The following is a 24,617-nucleotide window of genomic DNA, read 5'->3' on the forward strand; positions in this document are numbered from 1 at the left end:
AGAAAGCAATGGAGGGATCGCAACAGGTATCAAATTTATCTGCTGCAGTCCCTACTTCATACATTTAGGGGATACTTACTATTTGTAAATAAAGACACAAATATTGCTTGATAAATGGGTCCTTATATTGACAAAGACTGCACGGCAATGGTCTTCTCACAGCATTGCCCGGCTCCATCTACTCAGATAATTAGCAACCAGTCCCTTTTCCTTATACTGTAGCAGGGCTAGGAGGGCCAGACTTTTTACAGTGCTACTGTGTCTCTGTCACCCACTGCCTGTCACCCACTGCTTCTCTACCTCATCCATTGCCTGTCACCCTCTCCCTGTTACCCACTACTTCCCTCCATCACCTACACTGTAGCCCACTTCTTCTCTACATCACCTACTGCCTCTCTGTAGCTCCACCCCATTACCCACTGCTTCTCTTCATTACTCACTCCCCATCACCCTCCCTTTCATCCACTTTCTCCCTGTTACCCTCTTCCTGTAAGTCACTGTTTCTCTCGGTCAACCTCTCCTTGTCGCCCACTGCTTCTCTACATCAACCACGGCCTATCCGTCACTCTCTTCCTGTTATCCACTGCTTCTCTCCATTGCCCTCTCCCTGTCACCCACTGTCTCAAGTCACTGCCTCGCTCTGTCAATCTCTCCCTGTCACCCACTGCCTCTCTCCATCATCCACTACCTGTGACCCTCTTCCTCTCTGTACACAGCCCCTGTCCTCTTAAGGACATGCCCCCTTTTGAGTCACACCCCTTTTTTCACAGAGCGCACCATAGGCACATGCAACACTACGCCCTAGTGTGACCACTAAATCTGTTTTAAATTTCCATAAAATTCCCTGTTAAACTATACTGCAGAGCATTCCACCTCATGTGTTAGATTGATTTAATGACATGCATAGGTAAGTCTGCCCACTGCTTTAGATATCTGAAATATGCTATTGACATAAAAGTGCCTTTCAAGTAAATATACTCGTGTATACCACTATTACTCCCTCCCTTCTCCTTGCTCTTCTTCCCTTCTTTTCTCCATGCTCCATATTAATAAACTGAGTTGCAAAACTCTCATTTGATTATACATCAATGCATTGCCTATGTTTTATTTATTCTTTAAACACCCGTTGTTGTTTTTTTTTTTTTTTTTACTCAATGGCATCTAGTTGAATGAATTGTTTTACCCTGTTGGGTATTTATAGATGAACGCGATCATGTGTTTCTCCTTGTAATAAGCTCCACCCCACACGGGTTGTTTGTTTCAGTGATAGCCCATGCTGTAAATAGTGTTCCCAGAAGTGTCTGCTCTTGCAGTGTAGCTGATATTTGCATATTGTCACCAGGGAGTGTCTTAGAAATGTCCCATCTGATTAATTCCTCTGATTTTTTCAGTGGAGCTTGCCAGATCAGCAAACATTCTGTGTCACTTGTAGAACATTTAATACATATAATATGCAAAAAGATTTACCTATAGAAAAAACTCTAGAAACTAGTTTACGGCTGCTGAGAAGCACTGACCTTAAATTAACAAATTTTATATTAAAAATCAAATTTTATATTAAGAAGCCAGAATGTGGCAGAGGAGCAAATTTACATGGAGCTCACCGCAGCGTGTGCCAGTGGCACACAGAGTGTGGTTAATTCCTGGTACCACACTTTCCCTAATAATTGAATTGAATCACTGAAATTTGTGCAACCTATATTATCCGTATGACCTGTCTCTCCAGTATATACCCCCAATACATGGGTTGATGAGGAAAGTCTCCTGTCCCATCATTCCTAATTAATTGTATTGGTTTGTATGTGTAAGGGAGTTGTACTATGGGGGTTATTCTGCTTGATTCACTCGGATGCGAATTTGCATCCTTGCAAGTCAACCTAACCCTCCTTGCGAATGGTGGTACACCAGCCCACCAATCGCAAGGCATGTACGTTTGCACTGGCTGCAAATGGGTGTTTTACATAAACATGCATTCGCAGCCTGTGACCATCGAATGATGTGGAACGTGCGCACATATGTAGGGTTACTGTGAGCAAACTTACGTATGTGTGCACGTTCTGAAGGAACGCTCTTTCTTGGATGTTCTCGTGGGAACGCCCATGAAATGCTGGGTGTTCCCATATGCTACTGGGGCCGCCCCTCTCCACATCACCCCCCCTGCATGCTGTCCTGTGTGAGTGCACCCAGCGAACAGACTGTTTGCAGTGGGTGCACGGCACCCTGCATTTGCACATGTGCAGAAATGTGTAAGACAACATCAGACCTGTGCGAACTAAAGGCTTCTGCGAACGGACCTGAATAAGGGTCTATATATATTCCTTGACTTTGTTCTGTACTGGCATGTGGCTGTCACAAAATATCTTGTGTGGACACTGTCGCTTTCCATCACTGATTCACACGTTCACCCAAAAGTTTGAATTCTCGGATTTATGAAAAGGTCGGGAGAATATAGACCTACAGCTACGTATGCACAGATTGATGTTCGGGTGCGATGCGCACATCCCATTGCACAGCACATGTGCGACACGTACATTTTGTACTAGATTGTATCGCATCTGGTACAAAAAGCACGCTGTTGTAGCAGGATGGCGATAACAATTTATCACGGGAGGGGGGGGAGAGGGGTGCAAAAAAAGGGTTGTCAGACCCGTATAGATAAACAAGGCGAACAAAGGGTGTACACTGCGCTGGTTTGCGCAAATTCAAATTTGAATGATAGATGGATGCCAATGGTAATCTAGTAAAAACTATTTATTTCTACACAATAAACAAGTATATAGTCAATAAGAATAAATAATGACATGCAAATGACAACAATAGGTGGCAATAGGGTGCTTTGGCATGTGTAGCTTCTGAGAGGGAATAAATGTATAGGGTCAGTCCATACGGCACCGTATTTCTTTGTGGAGAAAAGATGAGATCTGTTCCTGGGGTGCCTTGTGTAATGTCCTTCTATTGATCCAGTTGTGTGGGGGGTCCAGTGTGCCCACGCTTAGCTAGGTGTTGGTCAGTCCTTTTGCTGGTATGTATAGCGTTCTATTTATGGGGTAGCACTCCACCGCCAGTACATAGGAAGTCCGCTCAGTTGGACTATGGACCACCCCTCCAAAGCTTTGGAGAGGACAATATTGCAGTTTGAAATAAAGGCTGGTTCGGTCTCAAGATGATTCTCCAAGTGATTGCAGCAAATAGTATGGGACTGTGGGTTCCCTCTCCTCCACCAACGCGTTTCGCCTGTAAAAGAGGCTTTTTCAAGGTGTGAGCACTGTTGTAGCACTTCACGTGCTTTTTGTAGTAGATGCAATGCGATCTAGTACAAAAAGTATGGAGAACATTGCTCCGTGTATGGGCACCTTTAGAGGATATTTCTCTTGGTATGACGATGGTTAAAGAATAGAAGTTAGGTATAAAATGTTTGCAGTGTCAGCTCTGATTGGTTCAGATATGAAGATATGTTGTTCTGTTCTCTTGTTGAGAAAGTTTTTTTTTTTTATCCCCTCTTTAATTATCTTGTCTAAAATATAATTGGACTAATCCGTTGACTGGGGCCCTGATCCAGAATTGACCCCTGGTGTGCGAATTCGCAGATTGAGCGATTAGCGAATGACTGCGCAGGCCTATGGATTGTAGCTCTCATGTGCAAGGGGAAAAAATAGCGTATGCACCGGAAACGCAATGTGACCGAAGCTTGAATGACAGGAAGCCAGCCTTATTGGGTGCACACCTACCCTTTTTAGGGAGTGTCTAATAAAAACACAAGTTTACCCAAGAGTTTAAGGGTGGGTCTGTGACATCAGTGCCGGCTTTGAACAGCCTGTCTCTGTCGCAGATAAACAGTAGGGTCAGGATCACTCACAATTGCAAGACTGGAAAACCATCATCTGATGGTTCCTGAATTGTGTATGGATGTGCAAGTGGATTTGCACAGGGTGGACGACGACTGTCATCTGCAACTTTGCAAATTAGCAATCAGGCAACCATTACTAGGTCAGGGTTTTGGATATGTCTCTTACAAAATAGCATAGAAAAAAATGTCCTGCCTCATACTCTATTATTCAGACAGATTGATTCTGCAATATTTATCATTCTAAAAGCTACACAAACTCACAACGTTGTGTATTTGCCGTTATTAACAAAAAATCTTTCCCATAATAAGCATATTGTGAAGTGACGGTGCAGAGAAGCTAATAACAACCCATTATTCTATATATAAAGAAGCATCCGCATAACCATATTTGAGTAGTTACCGGGTGCTTTAATCCAAACAATTCCTTCAACCTACTGTAATATATTTCTTTATAACGAAAAGACATCATTAGCAGAGGCAAGAAAGAAAGCTTCTTGGTTGGTGCCTATCTGCCACTTATAACTGAGAGTTATATAGCCAGGCAGCGCAGTAAGAATTACTTAAAATGTGAAAACAAAGTTAAATAAAACACGTGCGATGGAAATAAGATAGTGGAAAACTTTATTGAGTTTAGCAGAATAATTGTTTCTGTCATCTCTACTTGTAAATGTAGTGCATTGCTTACACCCTCACTAACGTAAGCTCTCCTGTAGGCGTATGCAGCAACTACACAAGCAGAAAAGGCATGTATTTCTGTATACATACTATACATGTCATTACACATTTAGATGCTCACAAGGAGGAGGAGCCAAGAAGAAGAGAGAGGGGGAGTTAACTTTGTTGTAACCTCATTTCACCCCAGCCAAGGAATGCAGTGCACATCCCCTGAGCCCCAAGGAGATCTGTACATGTCGCCCACAGACTGAGGGAATGTTGTTTGGATGAAGCGAAATGTTTGTAGGGGGAGATGAGGCCAGATGGGAGAGTATTTGATGCCAGCGCTCAGCTAGAAGTGTAGGAAAGTATGCTGCTCGCAAAGTTCGGACAATTCTCACTCACTTCCTGTGCTTTATATTATCCTTGCTCTGGATAAAAATGCTGTTATGACTTGTCCTCTATTTCTCATTTCCAAAAATAATAGGACAAATTCTACTTTTACATATAAATAATAACAAATATAGTTTGCTGTGATCTGAATCACAAGGAAATAAAATAGGGGCTCTATTTAGATAGGATGAACTCCGCACAAAGAGATCAAGAAGCTTAATCTATAGTATAAATGTAATGATGTAGCTTAGACGAGTATCCAGTTTAAAAAAATATATATATATTTTTTAACCCTTTGAGTGCCAACATCACTGAGAGAGATGTGCAAAATATCTGCTAATAATGCCAGCATCGCTCACATTTGTTATATAAAATCAAATAAAAATTGTTGTGTTAAAAAAAAAAAAGAGTATGGGTAAAATTTGATAGAATGAGAGATTCAGAAAGTGAGAGATTTGGTAATAAATCTTTTTTTTTTAAGCGCCAATCATTTACACAGCAAAATCAAGTGTAAATGATTGCCGCTTTAAAAAAACAAAACATGATTTATTACCAAATCTCTCACTTCCTGAATCTCTCCTCCTATTAAATTTCCCCCATTATTTCCTATAGAAGATAAACATTACAGGTCATTAGGATGAATACAAATGTTTGCTCGGCAATTTTCACACCTATTGTGACAAATTCACTTGGCACTCAAAGGGTTAATGAATATTATCTTTTAAAAAAAAAATCATAATTGCACCTATAAAAACATAAGTTGTTGGAAACAAACATCCCTTAAATAATGTTTTTTATTTATTTTTATTCGCCAAATAGGCATTGGTTTGCTGTTATTCTTATTATTGGTGTTATTTTTATTACTTTGACGTGTACACTGTAGGCGCATTAATTCTAATCATTTGGCATCTACTGGTTGGCATTTGTGAAAGCAGCGAGGGTTTGAAGTTTGCCTTGGAACAAATAGACCCTTTTCCCCATTCGGGGTGTTTGAGATATATATATATATATATACTTCAGGCACCTGTGTTTAAAATGGAACTAAATCTAAACCTCTGCATAAGAGGCATCTGTTTGTATGTGGGAAAGTAATCGCCAATTTCAGCCTTGCTGACCTCCGGCTGTAATGTGTAAAATGCAAAGGCGTGTGTAACGTGTCTGCTGGCAGTGTACTTTTTTCATAGATACAAGTCAATGACTTGTGATGTAGTAAACATATGCTCCATTATCCAGCGAGGATCTTCTGAATGATTTACGCAAACCTACCTGGTCTGAAATGTTAGGGAATGTGAGTTGGCATCCCTAATGATTACCATGTTTACACCCACTTTACATTCAATTGCAGCTGGCAGCAAAAATAAAACTGATTCTAAAGAGAGAGAGAGAGCTCTCAGCCAATCAGACGGCCACCCATTGTTTTAAATAGTTTTTAAAAATTTGCACATAATATTCAATAAATATTAAGTGCAGCACATAATATCTATCGACGTGACATTTGACCAGCGGGCACGCACATAGCGTTGGGTGACCCATTCAACGTGCTTGCAATCCTTCTATTTTATCGCACAGATGTGGTCAATTGCAGAGGATTGTATGCAATATTGCCCTAGTGTATGGGCACCATTACAGGGGAACATCATTAATGTCATCCTGTAAGAGGCTAGAACAGCAACAACATTTCACCATTAATGCATTTAATGAGGCATTTATAAATATAAATCGGGTAACCGGATGGATGGCAAACAATGTCTCCACCACACTGAGGTCATGGGTTCAATTCCCACCATGGCTCTAACTGTGCGGAGTTTGTATATTCTCTCCATACTTGAGTGGGTTTCCTCCGGGTACATTCCAAACATTAACTGGTAGATTATTTGGCTCCCAACAAAAATGAACCCTAGAATGTCTGTGTGCGCATGTACATGTGGTAGGGAATATAGATTGTAAGCTCCACTGGGGGAGAGACTGATGTGAATGTTCAAATATTCACTGCGAAGCGCTGCGGAATATGTGTGCGCCATATAAATAAATGGCAATAAATAATTAAATGTCTAGGTCGATGGTCAGGGTCAGCAACATATAGTTGACCTGGTCAAAAGGTTGACACGAGCCGTAGGTTAACATGATAGAGGTCAGCACATGGAAAAAAGTCGACGAGCTTTAAAAAAAAAAAAAATCATTTTGTGGACTTTTTCGATACTGTACCATCCACATGGGCTCAGGTGAAGAAAGGTGAAGTAGGTAGAGGGGGCTTGGTACACAAATTGAAAATCCACCTGCTCAGGTGTCAACATTGACACAAAAATGTGAAAACTCCTGTCAATGTGACCTTTTCCTTGTGCCAACCTTTTTCAGTACCAACTTTCTTCATGTCAACCTTTTGGGGTGGACCTAGACATTGTTGCATGAAGCTGGCCATACGCTAGTGTGATCTGGTCACTTTTACCATGATTCACACTGATCGGGCCGAGAAGTCGGGTGCAAAGTGACCACATCGCTTGTGTTTGACATCAGATGTGATCATGCAGATCGGAGTCAGAGATTGGAAGTGCTGCTCACCCGACCTCCGATCATGACAGCCTCCGAGGCATTGCATGCAAAAGGACCACATACAATATAAATGTATGTGATCCTGCCATCCGGGAAGCTCCGGGTGGCATGGAGGGGCTTTAGATAGTGTTGGCCTGCTATTACACCCAATAAATAGGGCCGCGTTCATACACATGGCAGGCGATGTCTGTCTCTTGTTATACTGTAGCTTTTAGCATACAATGGGCCAAGCCTTTTATGACTACTGGCAGAGGCGTACCTACATATTTGTAGGCCCCATAGCAAAAGTTTATAAGGGCCCCCTATTTAGCAACTGATGGTGATAAATGTATGTAAAACAAATTAGTTAAACAGCAAAGATGGGCCCCCTTCAGCTCTGGGCCCTATAGCAGCTGCAGCCCTTGCACCTATGGTAGTTATGCCCTTGACTACTGGGACTGCAGTATACTGGATATCTTTATAGCTCTTATGTAAAGCCTTTGCTACGTTGTAGGGATACTGAAAGCATCTGCTGTTCCTGCATGATTTCATGGGGTGGATAAAGTTAGTAAACAGCCATCCAGTACTGTCAATAATATGTCTCGCCCGTACGTTGCAATATGTCACAGTATGGACGTACATTTAGTGACTATCACAGGAGAGCGCTACTGTAAATTGTTTGTCCCATAGAGCATACAAGCTGCGTCTGGTCATCCATTACATTATAGTATGTTCAGCTTCCTCGCTGTAGAGAATTTCACTTGAAATAGAATCTGCCTAGAGAAGTTATTTCCTGTATGTTGTCATTAAATGGGTGGGAGGAGGTGGGGGATGGGAGTTGTAGGAAGGGGAAGGCTAACGTTAATCCTTTCATATATGTGTATTGAAAATAAATGAGCCTATTGGTTGCATATATTATTGAACCTGATGTGCTAGAAAGGGTGAAGCAGCTTGGGGAAAGACAAACAAAAAACTATGGGTTATCTGTGGCAGTAGGGAGTGGAAGGCAGGAATAGGAAGAGGGAGATGCTGTCAGCCCAGGTTATTCTTAGCTGTATGGATAACTGTTTCATAAGAGGAAGGAAAAGGCAAATAAGAGGCAACACTTCCTGATTTCATATTACGTTAATCATAGGGCTGGACAGGCACAGGAGCGTAGGCATTCTTACTGTATATCTCCAGTATGTTTAATGTAAGTGGCTTACACCTCATTGTGACCTTTACTCAGATAATGCAGGCTCTCCCCTGTAGCAAGTTCCGTAATGACCAATATAAGCATTGTGGGTAACGGTTTTCAAATCCGTTCATTTGATTGGAAGAGTTAATAAAAACTCTGAATTTTAAAATGACATTGAGTTATCATAACGTGTTGGAAACAAATGACCTAACATTTACAGCCTCTATTACCATTATCGGCCTCTCCATTAAATACACTTAGAATGTAAGCTCTCACGGGCAGGGCCCTCCCTCCTCATGTGCCTTTCTTAGAATATATAAACCACTGCCACCCTGATAATTGCTTCAGTATCCTGTCCCCTGATGCAACTATCTGTATTAACCATGTACTTGTCCTAAACTGTCTTATAATGTAATTTGTTTAGTGTTTGCTCATAACTATGCTCTGTAAAGCGCTGCTGAATTTGTATGCGCTATATAAGAAACTGTTAATAAATCAAATAAATAAATAAAGCCGCTTTCATTCTAATGAACAATTCTTAACATCCCCTTAAGCCCCCCATACACACTAGATGAGAAAGAAAATGATACCTCTCAGAAAAAGATATCAATTCTGGGGGCATTCCCGGGTTGGCCCCTTTCACACACACAAAGTCACTGTATTTTCTGGTGTGGGAAGAAGGGCCGGCAACCTGGGGTGAGTACTCTCCGCGTCCAACCCAACTCCTGCTCGCATCGTCCCTGCCTCATTCCCACACCAGAAAATGCAGGGACTTAGTGTGTGTGAAAGGGGCCAACCTGGGAATGCCCCGGCTTTAGATAGTGTTGGCCTGCTATATAGAAAAAGATATTGGTAACGATGCAACCCCCCCCCCCCCCCCTTGTCTGTACATGTACAGATGAGGGAGTACCCCCTGCAGTCTCCCACACAGAAGATCTTCACCCACGTTGCTAATCAATAAAGGTTACGGTACATCAATTTTTGAATGTACTGAATTAGGGTAAAGTGAAGCACCAGGTGTGGGTCCTCCAAACCGATACATCTGCAAACGAGACAATGTGTCGCCTGTATTGTTCCTGCTTCCACTTAGCCTCTTAAAGCATGTAAGCGGGGATGGTTCCCATCAGAATTTATAAGCTTTCTCCAATTTGCATTGGACTTCATTAAATAATCTGCAAAAGCCCACTGCAACTGAGCTGCTGGAAATGGAGCCCGAATAAATGCCCCAACACCCACCTGGGCTGTGCATCCATAACCCAATATTCTTATTATCCCTATACAGGGAAGTTCTATCCATCAAATGCTAAAACCGCTTATTGTACATTAGCCATGAAGTCTATTAATTCACATTTCCATATTTACAGTTTACATTTATAAACACAGCAATGCACCCAGGTATAAACAGACAGAGGGGGACAGCTTACAGGAAGATTCTAAAATCACAACCAGTGCGCTCCCAGGCGGGCGGCAAATGTGTACCAGAGATATAAAGGAGGTAATTCCACAGCCCCTCCAACCAGAATAAACTATAGCAGCAAATGTAATATCTCCAACACTTTTGCGCACCAAACCCTCACATGTGCATAGAGAAAGAATGAAGAAATAAGCTTATCTCAATCCGGTTGATTATATTCAATCCTCTCTCCAAGACTCTCGGTTTTTATCATGAAAGAGAGAAGTATAAAGCTACCATAGCGTAATACAATTTTTAATACAGTGTTACACAAACGGTTTAAAAGGCAAAAAATCCTTACAATCATAAATCACAATTACCATATAAAAGTGAGAACTTATATATGAGGGAGTAAGTAAGCATAAAATACATTAAAAGGTGATCCACCACAGTCCGTCCAACCAAGAAGAAAGAAAGTCCGCAAATTACCAGATCTTGTGAACTCAAGATAACCTTGGTTCTCGTGCAGACAAAAACTTGCGGCTCCACGCCGTTCCTGGAACTCTGCAGTCAGTCCCTGAGCAGCGTCTATTTCTCCTTGTTTCTGTCCTGATGGTGGGTCTCCGTGGGTCTCCTAATGTTAACCGACGTGTTTCGACCATGTCCGTGGTCATTTTCAAGGCTCACCTTACCTGCCTTGAAAAAGACCACGGACGTGGTCGAAACGAGGGAGAAATAAACGCTGCTCAGGGACTGACTGCAGAGTTCCAGGAACGGCGTGGAGCCGCAAGTTTTTGCCTGCACGAGAGCCGAGGTTATCTTGAGTTCTCCACAAGATCTGGTAATTTGCGGACTTTCTTTCTTCTTGGTTGGATGGACTGTGGTGGATCACCTTTTAATGTATTTTATGCTTACTTAGAGAACTTTTCATATATAAGTTCTCACTTTTATATGGTAATTGTGATTTATGATTGTAAGGATTTTTTGCCTTTTAAACCGTTTGTGTAACACTGTATTAAAATTGTATTACGCTATGGTGGCTTTATACTTCTCTCTTTCATGATAAAAACCGAGAGTCTTGGAGAGAGGATTGAATATAATCAACCGGATTGAGATAAGCTTATTTCTTCATTCTTTCTCTATGCCCATGTGAGGTTTGGTGCGCAAAAGTGTTGGAGATATTACATTTGTTGCTAGAGGGGGACAGCTTAATAGATAATAGGTTGGTACTTTATCTCCAAGCTTTGATAAATTTCCCTCAGAGATAATGAAGGTCCTTTCTCACAATCTGTAGGTCACCCACTTACCCTCTATCCTGTTCCCTTAACACTACACATCCCCTAAACAGTATTTAGCCAAGAACTATTTTTTATGCGTTTTTCTCCTCATCACTCTATAATAAGCAATATCTGAAGCGGATTAACCAATACCACATCTGGCTTGAGTTTTTTCATTATAATATTCTTCAAAATTGAAATACTCCAAAGAGAGGAGCTTAAAAATATCAATATCAAACCTTTTTCCAAATGCGTTTTATTAATTCTCTGTGTCAAGTCGCTGCTTAAAGGGAAATCTAACCTAACCAAACCAAGAGGTCCTTTTTTGCAATAACGGAAATTGGAGCTCACTGCTCCTTCCCATCCATCTGTTTTTGATTCTCCGCTGCACCCCCCTCCCCCAAAGTCATTCTTAATAGCCATAATGACTTATAAATAGAGATTGGTAAAGAGTTCCTTTACCTCACCACATTGGCCATAATATCCACCAGTAGCCCTCAATGTCCTCTAGTTATCCCAGTGTAATGGCTCCTCTCTCTGTTACTGGGGGCCGGCTGGCTGTACACAGCCATCTGTCTTGTGTCTCTAATGACTATTGATTCTTTTACCTGTGGTGGGAAGAATGCAGGAAGCTCTCTGTGATGGCTGTTGTCTAGAGTGGACTTCATGCCCAACAAAAGCAGGTTAAAGAATGAAAACAAATAATTGTTTTTTTTTGTGTTTTTGCGTTTCTTAGAAAATGTATTTTCAATTATGTTTACTTTAAAATTGGTTTTATTGAAATCCTATCAAAGCCTAATAACTTTGGATTGTCAGGGGTAAATTACTAAAATGGGAGTACTATTGCAGATGGGATGTTGCCCTTAGCAATCAGATTCTACTTCTTGTTTATTTCGCATCTTCTAGAAGATAATAGAATCTGCTTGGTTGCTATGGGCAACATCCCATCTTCAATCTGAGGTGGATGGAACAACATTAATTTTCCCCTTAATGTTAAAAAGCAGTAAAACATACATAGCAATGTTTCACAGTATTATTCTAACAACCGGGATTACATTAAACATGAATGAAAAAAAAAAATTGTTTAAATTTAAAAAAAACTTTCTTACATTTTTTTTTATAACCCTGAGAAAGTTGTATCTCTGTAGTGTGGAAATCCACTGCGACAGCTGTGTCATTTAATATGAAATAATAACACCCACCTGTGTTATATATTTTTACTAGCTAACCTTATACAATGGAAGCCTTTTTTGCTGGATAAAAATCAGACACCGCTAGCACCCCTTGCTTCAGACGAGGTTCTTTTTTTTTTAAACATTGTTTTCACTCGCTAGTCTGCATCCTGTTCTCCATACAGTACATGGCAAATAGGGACAGTCCGTGGCTTTCCAGGTATTGTGACACTACATTTCCCAGCATACCCTGCCGGCTATATGCTATCAGGTATGTGGCATAGCATTCTGAGGATTGTTTTATCACATCATGGTGGGGGGTCACATGTTGACCATTCCTGGTGTATGGCCGGCCTGTAATTTGGTCAGACTGAGGCAGATGTAGTTACAGAGTAGGTTTGTAGTGCAAATATGTCAGGCATTCTTTTAAATATATACTTACAAAAAAAGTCAACTTTTTTTGGTTCTTATTTTGTTGTGGATGTTTGGACAGCTTGGGCCATAACAGTGCGCTGCTCTTTCTCAGAAAGAGTGCTGATACATATGTTCCTAAGCAAACATACACAAAGGGGGTTATTAAGGCACAATCATTCTCTAATGGACAAAACCATGTGCACTGCAGGTGGGGCTGATGTAACAGAGAGAGTTAGATTTGGGTGTGTTATTGTTTCTGTGCAGGGTAAATACTGGCTGCTTTATTTTTACACTGCAATATAGATATCAGTTTGAAGTACACCCCCCACCCAAATCTAACTCTCTCTGCACATGTTACAACAGCCCCACCTGCAGTGCAAATGGTTTTGTCTATTAGAGAGTGATTGTGCCTTTCCGAGTGAATCAGAATAAGCCGCAAAGGGAGATGGGGAAAGAAACGTATGCCATTAGAGTACAGTATATGCGTGTATACGTAAATTTGTCCGTAAGTGGTTGTGTTGTTCCATCTTCATATGAACATATAGGCTTACACATCCTTTTCTGAATAAAAAATATGACTTAAGCTGCCCATACACGGTCCGTTGTGGACCGGCTCTGTTCTGTACTATGCGATGCGCGCTCCCGCGCATCACATAGTACGGTACAAAAAGTATGTGCTGCACATACTTTTTGTACTAGCTACACATCGCATCGGATCGCATTGCATGCACAAGGCATGCGATGCGTGCTATTTAAGTCCCAAACGAATCCGTTAAATGGACCGTGTATGGGCAGCTTAAATCTCTGCGCCATTTAGCAATGTCATCAGTCAGTGTTATTCATGTGTATTGCCCTGGCATACAGGGTAACATGCTGTCTGCATTAGATACACTGCTATACAGAGAATAACGTTTTTAAAATACCGCAAAACTAAACAACTTTTCCTGATGATATAAAGGCACGAAGCAGAGAAAAATGCCACACATATAATATAATGCATCAGTGAAAAGGGTATCCGGACTGATCATGGACAGTCATATGGTCGACCACTAATGGTCGACAGTCAACATGTTGACAGGGTTTAAAGGTTGACACACAATAGGTCGACAGGGTCAAAAGGTTGACGGTCAAAATGTCAACATAAAAAAGGTCGACATGCAATTTTTATTACATTTTCAGCCGACATATGCCGACCATTAGTGGTCGACCATATGACTGTCTATGATGAGTCAGTCTATGATTTATACCATAACCGTGAAAAGTTACTAGAGAAAGTAAACAAAAAGTAGGTAACTACAGTATATGTCCTCTTTCATGGTAGATAAATAGCTTTTTTTCATACATAACATGGGTAGAAGATCTTAATACTATGTGGGCAATATTATGAAGAAATTACCTGGAAGTGTCTGGTCATTGTGGGCGGAGGGAAAACCACAGGCCGGCCTGTGTTATGAAGTTCACATTGCATCAACATGGCCCTTTTGTAAATCTTCTGTTCAAAGAGATCTGAGTTCAGCGTAATGTGCACTAAATCTTGCTGACGTTTGCATGTTCCCTTGTGTACACCGCATTTACAGGTTAATGGATAGTTCTTTGCAGCAAAGTTAATTGTAAGCTCAAGATAAGAGGAACGAAGAGTCTAAACTCCTTTAAAGTTTTAGTTAGAAAAGGTTTTCCCAGTAATTTTACTATGAGACATTACTGTGGCGACATTCGTCACATTTCTTACATCTGTCCTGGTACTGTCTAAGCAATCTATAGTAACAATGATTCAGATAGTGGTAACATGCAGTGGATTTGATGTTATGTCAGTATAACAAGCCCCATCTCCAGACAAGAGTATCAGTGGGAACAAGGCTGGTGTAAGCTCTTCTATCATTTTTATTTCACGTCTCACTTTGTGACAGGAATTTATTGACATTGACTTTGCCCATCAGCCATCTTTAAAGATCAGGCTTTTTTCTGCCCAGGCTCTAGATGATGGTAAACACAAAAACAATATACAGAGGCAGTAATTTTAGGCCCTATATTTTGGCTTTTATGTTATACTAGTATATTTTACACTAGTAAAACTATAAGCAGGGGTGGTTAAAGAGTGGCGAGAGGTCATGTGCAGGCTCTGTTCGGACTTGTGCCTTTTGCGTACGCGCAATCCTCTGGGGAAATGGCTTGTGTGCTATGTTCTCTGGGACTTCTCTACTGTACAAATCTCCATGCAAACAGCCGCTGCGCCATTTTCACAGTGGTTTCAGTTGGCAGTGTCAGACGATGTGTAGTTGAGTATAATTATATGGATGCAGGGTTAACTAATTATTTGGGTGCATTATCGATACGCCAATGCCTGTAAGTCTGTCAACGAGGATGTGGATGGAACAATAAGCGACACATTGCATCCACCAAATGACTGATTCTATGCATATAATCTAAGTGGGGAGCATAAATAGGTGTTTGCAGCATATTTTGGGCCATGTCTGTTGTATTTGGTTAGGTTTCCTGCAGATGATTGCAGGGCGGTTATCCATTGACCAATCCCCTCATCCAACTCCCAGGTCACCTGTATGTGGCAGAGTTGTGTTGGACGTGAGGTGTCACTAGAGTTTTACTAACACTGGGAGTAACAAGCCCTTGGCAGCAATTCTTGGGCTGACAAAAAAGTTCCCTGTCATTATAATCTAATGTAATAATCATGAAGGCGATATTATATTCTATAGCACACACTTCAGTATATAAACTTAGGGTTTTGGGTAATTTCTGTAAAGGATGAGTGGGTCACCTTTCTGGCAGAAGCGTAGCTAGTCACACTCCTGATAATGAATATATATAAAATTATATTCTCGTTTCTTCTAGATATGGAAAAATTGTGTCTACAAAGGCCATTTTGGATAAGACAACCAACAAGTGCAAAGGTGAGCGTCGTCTTCGGCTCTATACTTCTCTTTTCAGCACTATTCTCTCTATTCATTTGTGTTCAGCTATTTCATGATATTATTGCTGGTTGTCATTTTGCCATTTGGTGTGCATCTTTCTGCTGTTATATGAAGCAGCCGTTTAGATGACAGTAAGGAGCAATGTAGTGTTTGCCCCTATAGGGTATAGGTAACGGACACATTATACAGTAAGTGGGTTAAGAGCCTGCTTTTCTACAGCAAGGAGGAAATAGCAGCTAGTTTACCAGTGTTGTGGTCAGGATACATGCAAAATAATATGTAATTAAACTTTTTGCACATGTAATCTAATAAGAATTAGCAGGTGCCTTCCGATAGTAGGGATCTCCTACACATATAAAGATCCTGGCGGCGGCACTCATTCAGGTAAATAACCACACCGTAGGCAGTGGCTTGTAGCCGACGTTTCAAACCCTTGCAGGCTTTTTATCAAGGTGCACCTTGATAAAAAGCCTGCAAGGGTTTGAAACGTCGGCTACAAGCCACTGCCTACGGTGTGGTTATTTACCTGAATGAGTGCCGCCGCCAGGATCTTTTTATATATATATATATATATATATATATATATATATATATATATATATATATATATATATATAGAAATCTCTGAGGCCTGGCACTCACTCCTTGGTGTATATATAGAAATCTCTGCGGCCTGGCACTCACTCCTTGGTGTAACTGCCCTGGTCACTTCTTCACCTTGAAAAAGGGGCTTCGTTGCCCCAAAACGACGGTTTCCACCTTGTTTTAAATACAGTTTATTTCTACCTGCGAGTGCCACTGCTTGTTTGACTTCTGAGTATATGTGTATATATATATATATATATATATATATATCCAGATTAGTTTGTTTGCCTGGCACTCTAGAATAAAAGTTGAAGACCGGGGTGCCATCCAGGGGGAATACGTAGTAGTAGACTCTCTTACGCAGACTTTAACATCCAAGCAGGAGAAAGGAGGCGGCACTCAAAACGGATTTTTTCAAAAGTGTATTTGCATGTAGATAAACATCTTAGGGCTTGTTTGTAATCAGCATGATGACGTTTCAAGACCGGGACGGTCTTTTCATCAGGTCATACAATAAGCGAAAAGGTGATGTGCATATAAGCATAACATATATATATATATATATATATATATATATATATATATATATATATATAAAATTGACCATATTTGACTACATGAAACAAATAACTCTTCAAAAATGACAAGAATGCCCTGGGATGGATGTGCAGAATGGAGAATAAAAAGGATTCAAATTCTGAAAGTCAGGAAAAAACTGTTATCTAGAGATTTTCCTCAGCACTTCCAAGAAGGGCTGTTATCATCAGGTCATGGGGCAGGCGCATGTTTCAGCAGGATTCTCTGCATTCCGAGAATGTCTAGTGTGAGAGGAGTAATAATCAGCTTAGCAGAGTTGCAGGAGGTGAAAAAGTCTATTGAAAAGCCAAAAGTCAATACACATGTAATATATACACACAGTATTTTCGGTACTTGTGTATTATAGCGGCGCCCCAGATTTTGGTCGTACGATGTTTTTATCGCATCGCATGCCATACACCCGATGGCATGCGATGCGATGCGATTTTTGCCCCTATACGATGAAAAATTGTATAAGCACCCAAATGGGTGCTTACAATGTTAAATGCACCCCCACGCCACCCCCACCCCCACTATAAACATGAACCCGAAGCGTGGCGAGCGGCGGCGGTACGCGTCCTACGACCTTTTCATACCCCCACTATCCACGTTGGCGTGGAGTTGAGAATATAAAGTGTAGCGAGCCACCGAGCCCGAAGCATGGCGAGTGCTTATACAATTTTTAATCTCATCGCATCGCATTGTATGGCATTGTATGCCATATACAATGTCATACAATTTAAAAATTGTATGACATTGTACAACGTTGCGCGATATCGCATCGCATACCATCGCATGCCTTTTGGTATGTGATGCGATGCGATGGGCGCCGCTATAATACACAAGTACCGTATTTTTTTAAATAAATGTTAATATCCGTAAATACTTAGGCTGGGTACATACATACATGATATTAGCATGATTTGTCGTATCCGCACAAATAGGAATGTCAAATCTTACATGTAGGCTCCCACCGGCAATCGTACATGATTGGTTGGCATTGCTGTACAGCCAATCAGAAAACATTGTGTGACGTAACGAGATATTGGTCCTGATTCGAATACTCGCAGCCTAGCAAACAGGTAAACGCTGCCCGCCGAACACCAACATCCACATCCACTTGCATGCGGCCGAAGGAAAGAGTAATCATTCAATGGTCGCTTTATCTTCCAGGGCGGGTACTGATGCCATGTGACGTCAGCATGCGAAACCCCACATAACGTGAAAGGGGCCGAATTTTTACCCATAACAAATGGGTCTGAATCAGCCCCATTGTTCCGTCATCATTATATGTGTATGGATAATTTTGCATGGTCAGGGAACATAGGGAATTCAAAAAGACCATCAGGCATATTGCCCGTTGTTCTAAAGCAGGGGTCCACAAATTCGGTCCTCAGGACCCCAAACAGTTCACATTTTCCAGGTCACTCGGCAGGTGCACAGGTGCATTCATTGCTTATTAACACATTTTAAAAGATCGGGTGGAACTAATTATTTTACTTGTGATTCTGTGAGGAGACCTGTAAAACATGCACTTGGCGGGGTCCTGAAGACCGAGTTTAAGAACCTGTGTTCTAAAGTGTACCCGGTCTCATTTAAATTGTTGCCTAAATAATTTCTGTTTCCCAATATAATCCCCATCTATGTTCTTTATATACCAAGATGTACCTGTACCGGTAACTGCCTCAGGGTTGCAAATGGTTCCCCACCGATTGTTAGGGGAAAATGTACATATTTTTTCAAATCTGTCTACTTAATGAATCATTTCCTCTCCTCCCAGGATATGGGTTTGTGGATTTTGACAGTCCTGGAGCCGCTCAGAAAGCAGTTACTGCCCTGAAAGCCAGTGGGGTGCAAGCCCAAATGGCAAAGGTGAGTTACCAAGTTTTCCACATCCTCTGAGGTAATAGGGCATATTATTAGGGCACTTTGAGCAAGGCAATAAAAGCATTGGATACATTCAAGAACCAAAGAATGTATTCAATATTCTTTGTAAATAAAAGAGACCCTCTGTAAGACACTGGTGCTATAAGGAATAATAGTTTATTTTGTTTAACTGAGGCATTTTTGGTGCCAGGAACAAATCATTACATACAAGAAAAATGTCTTCTAATATTTACGTAAAAACCCAGAGAAGTTGCAGATCACAGCGGTCAGGGCTGCTTTGTCAGGGCAATTTATTGTTCCTCAGAAGCCAGCAAAGTCTAAGCAGAAAAGTGATTGCTTCTGCAATTACTTTATTTCCAGGTCAGGTCTGTGGAGCGCTAATGCACATGTGCATTCATGTGCAAGAAAAACAGCATTGCAGCAGCTCTGCACATTCAGAAATACATTTGTTTTACTGCTTGTATTGAAGTCAACCACATTCGTGCAATCGCATAGCCGTATCCTTCCCCTGGTGGAATTCTTGGTAGCAGCACAGATTTGCACAAGTCCTACACTAGAGATCTGACTGAATGGGCACGGATCTCAGCACACTCACCTCTGAATGGGCTGCAGTCCCTTCAACATACTCACAATACAGACACTAAACACTTTCCTATGTGTGAAAGCCACATTGTTGCCCAGTAACAACCACTCAGCTGTAAGTGTGGATCAGAATGAGAACCACACACCTTTGTACAGCCTGTAATTGCTGTAAGTGGCGTATGCAGACACTGACACAGGTGTCTGCTAAACACAGTGCATGCAGATGTAATTGCATGCAACTCCGGTTACCTTGGGCTGGAATGCCTAAAAGTATTTTTTGCTAGATCTGTCTTAATCATTGTTATATTTGTTCTACTCATTGTATGGTGCTGTAGACTATATGGCACCTTATCCATTAACAATACATTGTCTATGTAAAATGAGGCAGGCAGTTGATAATAAAAAACTGACAGTACAAGTGGGTGTTGTAATAACCGTAGTCGCCTGCTATCATCCTGAGGACACTCTTTCAGAGGACATTCCCAGTACAAAGAAGCACTCCCTAGTAGAGTAGGTGTTGGCGACACTCAGTAAATATCATAAAGAAGACCAAGAAACCCGTGGTTATGTCAGCGTTTACATTTTGTATTCAAAAGTTTTCATCAGCAGTTTAATAATATCTTCATCTATACATGATATGCTGCAAAAGTCTTAACCAGTTTATATGCAGTTGATATACACCATGTGTTTTGCTCTGAATGGTATTGCTATTTTATATTGCCTGATTAGACACACCCACAAGCTCTGCTCAGGTCACATAGCCTCATTCAAGAGGCCAGCACACACTGCTACTGTCCACCATGCAATATATTAATGAGCTCAGACCCCAATCAAACACACCTTGAAATGAAATACACATTTTAGGAGTATAAGAAATAAACAATATAATGGGTTGTAAAGGAGAATCACAAAGTTAAATTGTACATTCCTCTGTATTGTATTAATATATTATATACATTGTGGGCCTGATTCATAGTCCAAAACATCTAGTGACACATCCTTAGACAATTAGTCCAATACTTGTGAATATTAGTATTCCATTAATAAGTTCCATTATTATTGTTATTACATATTATTTATAAGGCACCACAAGTGGTTCACAGCGCCTGTTGCTGTTGTAAGAGATGGATAATTGCAAGTGAGAAGAGATGTTCTACACCAGAGAAAATCGTTTGAATGTCTGCATCTTACAACTATGAACAGTACAAACAAGGAAGGAAATAACGTGGTGCACTATAGAGAGCTAATTACAGTGGTGCTTTGACGTTTGTGAAGAATTTTGAATTTTCTATATTTCTGGCAAAAGTATGTGAACCATTAGGCTTTGCAGATATTTTAAAGGTGAAATTAGAATCCGGTATTGTCAATCTATGAGATGACAATCAGGTGTGAAGGGACAACCTGACTTTTTAAAAGAACAGGGATCTGTCAAAGTTTGACGATCACAGCACATATTTGTAGAAGTGTATCATGCCACAAACAAAGGAGATTTCTGAGAATCTAAGAAGAATTTCTGATGCTCATCAGGCTGGAAAAGGTTACAAAAATCTCTAAAGACTTTGACTCCACCAGCAGACAGATTGAGTGAAATGTAATAGGGTGAGAGATTCAGAAAGTGAGAGATTTGGTAAGAAATTTCCAGTGTTTTTTTTTAAAGCGGCAATCATTTACACTGCAAAACCAGTGTGATTTTGCAGTATAAATGATTGCCGCTTTAAAAACTGGAGATTTCTTACCAAATCGCTCACTTTCTGAATCTCTCATCCTATTAAATTTCACCAATAGTGTACAAATGGAGGAAATGCCAGACCATTTTACCCTCCCCAGGAGTGCATTACCAACAAGATCACACCAAAAGCAAGGTATCTAATAGTTCACAAGGTAATCTCTAAGCCAGTGGTTCTCAAACTGTGGGTCCTGACCCCAAAGTGGGTCCCGACCTTCTCAGCATGGGGTCGCAACTCCATGTTGCTGACCATCAGGCTGATGAGTTTTCTAATCTCAGTCAGTGATTCGAGGAGTCTGAAAAATCTGTTGAATTGTCTGTTATTTTAGACTCCTCCCATCATGTTATGCCTCCACAATGCTGCCATGTATGTGCTGTCTGCTGCCTGCACATGTGATGTGATGACCTTCTGCAGTAACTTGCTGGGGTCCTGTAATTATTTATATTGTCTGATGGGGTCCCAGAGCAAAATAGTTTGATGATCCCTGCTCTAAGCAACTGAAGACCTTTCTCACATTAGCTCAGTGGTTCCAAAACTTTTTTGAATCATGGCACACTAGAGTATCAGAGTTGTTTTCATGGTACCCTAGGTAATATTAAATGAAGTAAATTGTGTTATATGCTATTCTTAGGTTGTTATGTGGTGAGGGACATGATTTACTCATGTTTGTACATATGTTCTATGATTGGAAGCTAAAGCACTGGTTTTGCCTCTTACATTAACCAGAAATAATTTGAATTGTCCTGACCATCAGCCCAGGGCACCCCTGCCAATTGCACAGGGCACCCCAGGGTTCCACGGCACTCAGTTTGGGAATTACGGCATTAGATAATTTTAAAGTTCAAGAGTCCACCATCAGGACTGCAAGGACAAAGCCACTGCTCTCCAAAAAGAACATTGCTGCCCACTTGCAGTTTGCTAGAGATCACCTGGATAAACCAGCAGATTATTTGGAACAATGTTGTGTGGACTGGTGAGACCAAAATACAGCTTTTAGGTTAAATGATAAGTGTTATGGGATGAGAGGAGAACATTGCATTCCAGCATAAAGACATCTGTGAATCACGGTGGAGGTTGTATCCTGTTTTCTTCATCTGGCCCAGGATGATTTGCCATTATTTCTAGGATAATGAATTCTTAGTTATACCAGAATATTCTAAAGGAAAATGTCAGGACATCTGTCCATGAGCTGTATCTCAAGAGAACGGGGGTCATGCAGCAAGACAATGAATCACACCCATGCGCACGGCTGCAAATCCGTTCACAGCCGTGCACACGGGGAAATTCATTCAGAATCAGTCACCATCCAATGGCTTCCCACCTGTTTGCAAGCGCCAAGTAAGTCTAGAATTACTTAGTGCTGCACAGGCCGTGGGGAGAATAAACCCGCTGAAGAAGTCAGCGGCCCTCCCTTCTTAAAAGCTGGGGAATGCCCAGGAAACACTGGGTTACCACCCCAAAACGGTCGCAGGGTGTCAATCACCTTGCGTTCAGAGAGCGAAGGCTAGCATACCCGAGCCAGGTGGCTTGGGTATGAACACACTGTACTGTGCGCATGCACGGTCATCCGATAATCGTCAGTGCTGCAAATTCGCAGCCCTGCGTGCAGGTCTGAATCAGGCCCTTCATTCCAAGCCGATGTTCAGGACTTCAACACAACTAATGAAAACATTACACTTGAGACTTTTCCGAGGAGAAAAATTGCATGCGATCCATCTTGAGCTGCCCGGCAAGTGCTATCGGATCCTACTGGATCCAATGAATCTTTAGCACTTGTGATCGCTTGCTCCGATACAAAGGCCACGGGATCATGTATTGGATCGGAATTGGAGACAAAACACATACGATTTGACACTTTTCACCCAACTTCTTTATTTTGATTCTCTTTATCTACTTTTAGAAATTTAGAAATCTGAGGTAATTTTAGGTCAAATTTCAGCAGAAATATACAAACTTCCAAAGGGTTCACAAACTTTCAAGTACCACTTTATATTTTTTGTATATTAGTTATAAAATATACCAAACTTTAAATAATCCCACACCAGTTAATTTTGAGGTGATCCTTGGCAAACTGCACATGCACCGCATACTGGCAGAGCCTCTATGCACAGCCTTTCTGTGTGTCATCTGGGGGGCTGCCTTGAGAACGCACACAGCAGATATGTTTGGTGGGAGTGTTGTGGCCATGCTGTTCTGAGGCAAGCTTATGATGAAGGGAGGCCTGTTTCTGATAGACAATGACGACTGCTGGCTTATTCACTGCAAATCTCCTCATGAAGCTAAATGCACACTTGTGATAGTATTCAGTAGTAAATCTGTCTTGTATCCATTTTGCTTAGGACTCAGATTTAGACCCTCTGTAGACAAGTGTATGTATTATTAAGTACCTTATTAACAAAAGCCTCTAATACATATGACACTGCAAAACGGATATAACAAAAGTGCTGCTTCCCATGAGCTAGCAGGAATGGAACCTGCCAATACTATTCCAGATACTTTCCCAGGCAGTTAGTACAATAGCAAGGTGCTAGGTGCATCACACTGAAGTATTAGAAGTCCCTCAGTTGAAATATACAGACTTATTTGTATACCGAAAGTGGTCAAATAGGCAAACATGGAATCATTTGTCTCCTTGTTTAAACAACAGCAGAATCCATAACAACCAATAATAACTTCATCTAATCGTCATTATTCTTCGTTCTATTTTTAGCAACAGGAACAAGATCCTACCAACCTGTACATCTCCAACTTGCCTGTCAGCATGGACGAGCAGGAGCTGGAATCACTGCTAAAACCCTTTGGGCAGGTCATATCCACACGCATCCTGCGGGATGCTAGCGGAACTAGCCGAGGGGTCGGTTTTGCCAGGTAGGAGTGCTATTTTTATTGTATTATTTTGTTACTGCACAAGGGTTTCAGAAGCATATAGTTAAATGTATCACAGATACACTGTGTAGTGCTTAAGTTAATTTTGGTGGAATATCATAGTTGAACCAGTGGCGGTGGTGCTGGATCACACTTCAAAATTCAAATAGGGGAGCTACAGCAACCGCCAGTGAGTCAGTTTGGGATGAGAGTTTCTGTAGCTCTCCTATTTGAATTTTGGACTGTGCTGCAGCCCCCATCTCTGGATCCGCCACTGCTTGAATCCCAATCCCAAAAGATCACTTACCTGAGCATGTGACCCATCAGGTCACCTGATGAATGGTGTGCATACAGTGTTAACCTAATGCTGTAGTCGGCACTGTGCCGGTATAATAAAAGAGCTGCCAAGAGCAAGGAGAGGAAATTTTTCTTAGTGAAACCAGCACATTGCAAAAACAGTAACCAAGCGTCGACATGTCTGTGTGTGCAGGGGAACGTCCATCATTTTTATGGACACGCCCATTAAACACATGGCATTCCCCTGCTCCAGCCTCCTGCCTTCCCCCATTCCTCCCCTCCTGGAGTGAACGGCCCAGCGAGTGTAAAAAGTGC

At 41.3% G+C, this 24,617-nt stretch overlaps 1 protein-coding gene across 6 annotated transcripts in view; it reads left to right on the forward strand.

Moving 5' to 3' along the window:
- The window catches only part of RBMS2 (RNA binding motif single stranded interacting protein 2), a 105,376-nt gene that overhangs the window by 61,140 nt on the left and 19,619 nt on the right, over window positions 1-24,617 (forward strand). For all 6 annotated transcript variants that reach the window (XM_083169231.1, XM_083169235.1, XM_083169232.1 and 3 more), the window contains exons 3-5: window positions 15,704-15,762; window positions 18,725-18,816; window positions 23,851-24,008. In XM_083169231.1, the coding sequence (XP_083025357.1) occupies window positions 15,704-15,762; window positions 18,725-18,816; window positions 23,851-24,008 (309 nt within the window). The remainder of the gene's footprint in view (window positions 1-15,703; window positions 15,763-18,724; window positions 18,817-23,850; window positions 24,009-24,617) is intronic.

This window comes from Crinia signifera, chromosome 2 (genome assembly GCF_055691185.1).
Source record: "Crinia signifera chromosome 2, ASM5569118v1, whole genome shotgun sequence".
Classification (NCBI taxonomy): domain Eukaryota; kingdom Metazoa; phylum Chordata; class Amphibia; order Anura; family Myobatrachidae; genus Crinia; species Crinia signifera.